General features: G+C 27.4%; 1 protein-coding gene across 1 annotated transcript; it reads right to left on the minus strand.

Annotated features, from left to right (window-relative positions):
- Positions 1–5,812: 5,812 nt before the first annotated feature.
- LOC149057794 (uncharacterized) lies at positions 5,813–6,544 on the minus strand. The gene has a single exon (XM_089223492.1). The coding sequence runs from the start codon at positions 6,455–6,457 to the stop codon at positions 5,813–5,815; it is 645 nt and encodes a 214-aa protein (XP_089079618.1). The 5' UTR covers positions 6,458–6,544.
- Between the last annotated feature and the right edge of the window lie 469 nt (positions 6,545–7,013).

A 7,013-nucleotide genomic window follows, 5' to 3' on the forward strand; every position in this document is an offset into this window, starting at 1 on the left:
ATTTCTAGACATGTTATATACATATAATATATATAAATCTAAACCATTCGATTGAGTAAAGATGAAATTTTAGTTAGATTTGAAAATATTTTCTGACAATGCATGATAATAAGACGTAGGTTTAAACCAAATTAAGTGTACTTTTTTTATATTATTTTTGTATTTATTGCCTATTATATTATAGGCATGCAATTACTTCATGTTCATGACATGCAGGTAAATTATATTGTAGAATATGTTTACAGTTTGATTTTTATAGGCTGCAGTATCAATATCAATTGAAAGTTATCTTCGCGTGAATAAATCTGGCTCTCTTAAATCCATAGAAAAATATTATGATATCGTATATTATAAATTGCAAGTAATATTATAATCTAATTTAAAAACTATTATTAATATATAATGTCACATCGGATTTGCTATTTTTTTTCTCGTTCTCTTGTATCTAGTTTCATAAATGATTAAATATCATAAAGATATTTAGAAATTAAAATATGTTATAACATAATAATATCACTGTATGTCCAACGTCTGATTATCGTATATCATTGGTGAGCGATTTAGATTAAATTATAATATAAGATGGGTGTAGAGTATAAAAATATTTTTGACAAATCATAAAAATTTTTAAATAATTAAAAAAAATCACAAATTATTTCAACTCCTTAAATTATGGCACCATTAATGTTTAACCATATTTATCACAGACATAATGCAGATATGTATAATAATATAGATAATATAGGTATACTAGCTGACGTGCAATAGACAATAATAGGTATTATGACGTGTACACTGTACAATGAATAATGATATATTACACATAGGTACATATTACAGTTAATGATAATATTTTGCAATCATATTCAAATAGTGTTGGCATTCATAATTTTTATTAAAAACCTTATATAAAATAGGAGTTTCTTATTTTTCGGGATAAAATGAATCAGCTAAACATAAAAAGTAATTACTCCTAATAAGTAGACCAAGATAGATTCAAATTTAGATAAAAATATATGGTCTCTATATAGTATTATAATATTCTTCAAACGGGGAAACAAGTGTTTAGAAAACGGTTGTTGCAGGAAGATAAACCTCCCTTATTATAAACTTCTCCGCAATATATGCCTGCAGTGTCGTACTGGATTCTGGTAGAGAGCCGTTTACGAACAGCGTTAATGGAAAAAAACAACATTTTTCGGTAAAATCTTTGTTCCGACTAAATTTCGCACGATCTATATTATTAGGTATATAGGTATAATTATTGTAGCTCACACGCATTATATAAATCAATCGAAAATAACACTATTACGTCGATAACACGGTGTAAACACCTCAAGCGATTCGGTACTGTGTATAAGTATAATATATATATATTACTTGCAAAAAGCAATAATAATCAAAATAAAAAAAAATCCAACCAGCAGATTTCACCTATATTTGCACTGGTGGCAGTAATTACTGTTTGCCGATGACTATGTAGGTAGTAGGTATACGGTGCTAAACGATAATTGTACAAAGCGCACACCTACCAACATAGCACTTACCTCCATGTAGCATATACCAGCAATATACCAATACGCATAAAATGTTTAATATTATATCGTGCGGTTCAGCGGTTGTATCAGATATTATATTATGACGATTAGACTCAAAGATTGATTAGTTCAGGGCACAACTGTAAAACGATATAGTGCGATTGCGATACATATCACTATATCAGTAATGATAAGTAGTAAGTACTAAATAAGGTTATTATCTCCATTTCTCAAGAAATTCGTAATGATAAGTACTAAATAAGGTTATTAGCTCCGTTTCTCAAGAAATTCGTGTAAAATTATTAAATTATTAAAAATAAATATTTTAACTGTAAAAATCTCAGCTTACGAATTATAATATTTACTACTGAAAAAACATTTTTTTTTTTCTATAAAAACTTAAGATATTATATTGAGATACATTAAAAAATATTATTTTATGAAATTTCTTAAAAAAAAAAAGTTCACGGGGGATCTAAACCCCTCCATTTTATACGCTCCTGTATAGGTTTATTTGTTGTAGAAATGCGACACTTGCGATTTACGCTCTGACGATTACAGAATGCAGCATTAAATTATATAATAATATGCGCATCGTTAGCGCCGCTATAGTGTTATTGTCTCGTCACTTTAGAACTTTTGGACCATTTAGTTAAAAATATATACATATATATTACATTGTTATGCGCAAACGCGTTTCAGTAATATGTTATATATTATTATTTCCTTGTATATAACTCCTATAGAAACATATTTTCTGATTTTTTTATCTTGTGTAAACTTAAATTCTTCCAAACCTTACTATAAAGTTAAATTACAATAAGAATAATCTTAAAAACAATGTCTATTTAATATATAACAAATCCATAGTTATTTTACTTGAAATAATTATTTCAGTTTATATGGCAAGGTTATAGGAAAAAATCATAAATTTACAAAAGATAAAAAAAATTCATATAATATAGGTACCTATATGATAAACATTTTATAGGGACGAGAAAACCCAATTTCGAGTGTGTAATCTCACTGTAATTTTAATGTATGGTATACATTTTGTATGAGACGCAAATTGATGGACACAAATTGTGAAATCTTCCCGTAAAATGCAATACGGCAAATATTTTTGTGTGCGGTACAAATAGGGACAACAACTGTGTAATATCCCTGTACGATGAGTAATACGGTAAAATCGATTTCCTTTGAGCCGGATATTTCAACTTGGACATGGTTCAATTACCACGGTGAAAAAAAAAATGAAAAGACTGTGAACATACTAATATATAAGTAGGTACCTAAAACTGCTCTCTATAACGATCTGTCCATTTCTACAACTCGTCGTAAAACTATAACGTCAACACAATATAATTCACTCGTCGAGTGACCTAAAATCGTACACACAATTTTAATATAATAAATGTATATATAAACAATAGATGTTCTAAGTATAATACAGAAAATACAAACTTTACCTTCGGCAAAGCTTTAATATTTATTAATTAGGTTTTTTGCTCTTGCATAATATATTTAAATGACTGTGCAAAGGCATTATGTTTTTAATAATCATTATTATGTATTTTCTTTGATGTTCAATCATATTTTATATCGCACCTCACATCTGTGTTGGGCAAATAATATAATATATTATGTTGTTTGTTATAACTTTATGCGTTTTTATCAAATAAAATCGTTATTATAGTACCAAAAGCCCAAAATAATATTATTATCAAGCATATGGTGGCAATGTTTGAATTTGTACCATTATTCACCACACACGTTCAAATAAAAATGTTATTATTATTATTATTATTTAGAACTAATTAAAATAAAACGAATAATAACAGAAGAAAACGATTTTCTCAATATGCCATAGAATATTACATGAATAAATGAACGATAATATGGTATCGTGACTTGCAACATTATATACATTATTATTATCCTGCACTGCTTTTCGGCGTGGGCTAGCAGATGTTTGGGGAACAACAATATAATTTCAGAGGGTAAAAACCAGAAAACATTGAAATAATACGACAAATACTGAAATATACGTACTCGTATAATTATTATGGACTGGCGTATATTTATTTTAAAGAAAAATTACCTGTATATAATTTCAGAAAATATTCGTTTGTGCGTTTCAAATAATTATCAAGGGACATTATATAGGTACATTACAAAAGACACTTTTATGTACATTTTGTTTCAAGAGCAACGGCATTTTCCGTCTTTGTTAAATCATATATATTATTATTGTATGCGTTTAAGTGCATAATATTACACAAACTCGCGTTTTCCGTAGGATCGCGAGTACTAACGTTTTTATGTTATATAATTAGTTCACGAAAAACTTAAAATGTCCGTTTTAGCGAATTCAAATTGAACACTTATTTTTTGATACTGCGACCACATTAGAAATATTTTTATTCAAAAAAAAACTAGTTCCTTATAATATATAATAATATATATAAATATTATATACCTACTGACAAAAGTATATTATTATTATTATATTGTTTAACTTTTAAACACATCTGTGTATTATTATGTTCATGTTTATGCAATATGGATTTTTAAATTTAGACATAAGTTCTAGGTTTAAAAAAAACGATAAGTCACCGCAAGCGTATCGACTATCGAGTATTGGACTTAAGATAATTCGTTTCTAAATAAAACTATATTTTTTATTTTTAAACTGTCATGAATACTATACTATCTATAAAACAACGTTTGATAGAATATTAAAGAAATTGCCAATGATAGTTTTTCAATATATATACCAACACATAGGATAACCAAAAGTCGGTAAGTGCAGGTTATTATGTCCCGGTTTATTATGGTAACAATCGTATAAGAATTAATTACAGAACACGCCATTTAACTGGGTCAAATGATTGTTTCTTTTCGTTCAATCGTCGAGAATTTTTTTTTAAACTTATTCTGTCTTTGTTTTCACTGGTAACAAAAAAGTTATTCCATTATCATTTTTTTTTCACAACGTTATATTATGCAACCAATAAATGTATACATTTAAGAATAAAGTACCTACAGCAAAATAAACTTTTTCAGTATTTTTCTTTAAAAAAAAAAAAAAAAAAAACATTAATTCACTACTTTTAAAAACGTTAATGTAATTTTAAACATAAAAGCGTTTTTAAGAAAAATTAGGTAAGTAACGTGATTAAAATACACTTAAAATCTTATTTTGAAAAGAAAAAAACAAATATTGGTCCATGTAACTTTTATTCATTTTAATGCAAATGAAATACATTTCGTTAAAATAATAGATTTAAGAATATGGACACTATAAGTCTATAACAGTTTTAAAAAAAAATTGTTTAGGTGTTTGCTTTGTACAAAAGATAATACGATTAAATAATATGCTATACAAAGAAACTATAGACATTTCGTGGATTTTAAATTTTAGTATTTTAAAAATGTGGCATTAAGTATAGAAACCTAAACATAAGTACTATTTTTCAATTTTTTGTTCCAAAATCTAGATGTGTGATAAACTTTACAATATTTTCGATACTTATTTGTTTTTGATTTTTGCGGCTATGAATATTTTAATGACTCATAAGATAATTAAAAAATTTAAAAGCTCAGTTTTTATTAAGATCTAGTTTTTTATTGAACACCACTCATATTGTTGTGCATTTCACTTGTTTATTTGTAATTTACGACATGTACGATAAATTATAATTCTATAATTTTGTGCGTGGGTACATAGAAATCTGTAAACTGACTAAAAAAAAAAATCCAACGTCGATGATCAATAAAATAATATAATAATGTAGTAGATAATTACTAATTATGAAATATAACACGTTATTAATTGAAAAACCTAAATAACGTCGTAGAAACGATTATAGGCAGTGGCGTATCCAGGATTCATTTTACGGGGGTGTTTTTAAATTTAATAGTCATTTGGTAGGTGGAGGGCTCTGCCCCCCCACACCCCCGTATAACATAAACAAGTACCATATATTAATGTAAATTATTATAGTAAATATTTAGTATGCGTATAATTTTCAAGTCTTATAAAACTTTTATACTAGGTATAACTAAAATAATAACTTTTATTTTATTAATCACAAAAAAGAAATAATAATAATAATATGGTATATATTATTATAAATTGAGAACCTAGGTGAATTTTAAGCGACGGAATTAGAGTGCAAGTTCATCAATAACCTCTGCCGTAGATATAGGTATATCTCTATGAATATTCATTAAAGCTAGACCATTCAGCCTGTTTTCTCCAACGGTATTTCTTAAATATGTTTTAAGTTTACGGAGAGTTGAAAAGGAACGTTACTCGTAGATGTAGTGACAGGAAATGTTGCTAAGATAACCAACAGCCTGTGAATCGTAGGAAAAATAATAGAATTACAGTTAAGCAAAGCATCTATTACATGTTTCGGAGTGGACTTTTTAATCTGTTGCTTCCAAACCAAAAATTCACCCTTTGCACTTTTTTCATCAACTACAATATCCTCTGCATATATTTTTATAAGTTCAACAAAATTTTTTTCATCATCATCTTGAACACTTAGTAAACAAGAAAATTTTTTAACAAGTGATTTATGAGCTAAAAATCTTTCTCTTAATTGGTTTGAAAAACTGTCCAAAAATGGAATATATATAGATAACCTAAAATATTCTTCACTGTAGTTGGTGGTGAAATTTGATCTATGTTTTTGATTCTTTGTAAGTCTAGGGATGGTGATTGCAACTCCCAAGGTTTCGCATTTTCTGTTTACTTCAGTATAAATTTCTTTAAACTCTGCTTCAGCTTTTTTTCTTAACTCCATTACTGCTTGAGACACATCTTCAGCTAAATCCTTAGCCTTAACCAAGTCCAAATTTTCTGTTTGTAACTGACGACTTAAAGGCAAGCTAATGCGAGAATATGTCATTTATGGAGTATCAGTTGTATATCACTGTTAATAGCAGAAGCCGTGGTTATCACCATACTAAATAATTATTGATATCAATCATATGAATGCAACCAAAATTTCAGTCTGTGATACCACATTATCATGAACTTTTTTTTTTGATTCTGATAGTCTGATAATGAGCGAATGGTAAATTGGTAACAGCATGTATAAATAACGCAAAACTAACTGATACTCCAAAACACAGATAAAGTAGCCAAGTAGCAGTAGATACTTACTTTCGTCTTTCATAGAAATTCGGTTTAATGAGTAAATTCAGAGTTTGATGAAAATATAAAAAAATACGGATGATGGGGGGTGTTCTAACACCCATATCACCCCCCCTAAATACGCCCCTGATTATAGGTTAAAGTAAATATTATAAACGGATAACATTCCTAAAATAAAACAAATTGAAATATTATATATTTTATTAAATACTGATATTAATATCGCTATATCAGCGCATAGATAATATTGCTTTACACGATTCCTCTGGAAATCATAATATTACATTTATATAATAATATAAAATAGT

This window comes from Diuraphis noxia, unplaced genomic scaffold (assembly GCF_037042655.1).
Source record: "Diuraphis noxia isolate RWA-SAM2 unplaced genomic scaffold, SU_Dnox_SAM2 contig0003, whole genome shotgun sequence".
Taxonomy (NCBI): Eukaryota; Metazoa; Arthropoda; class Insecta; order Hemiptera; family Aphididae; genus Diuraphis; species Diuraphis noxia.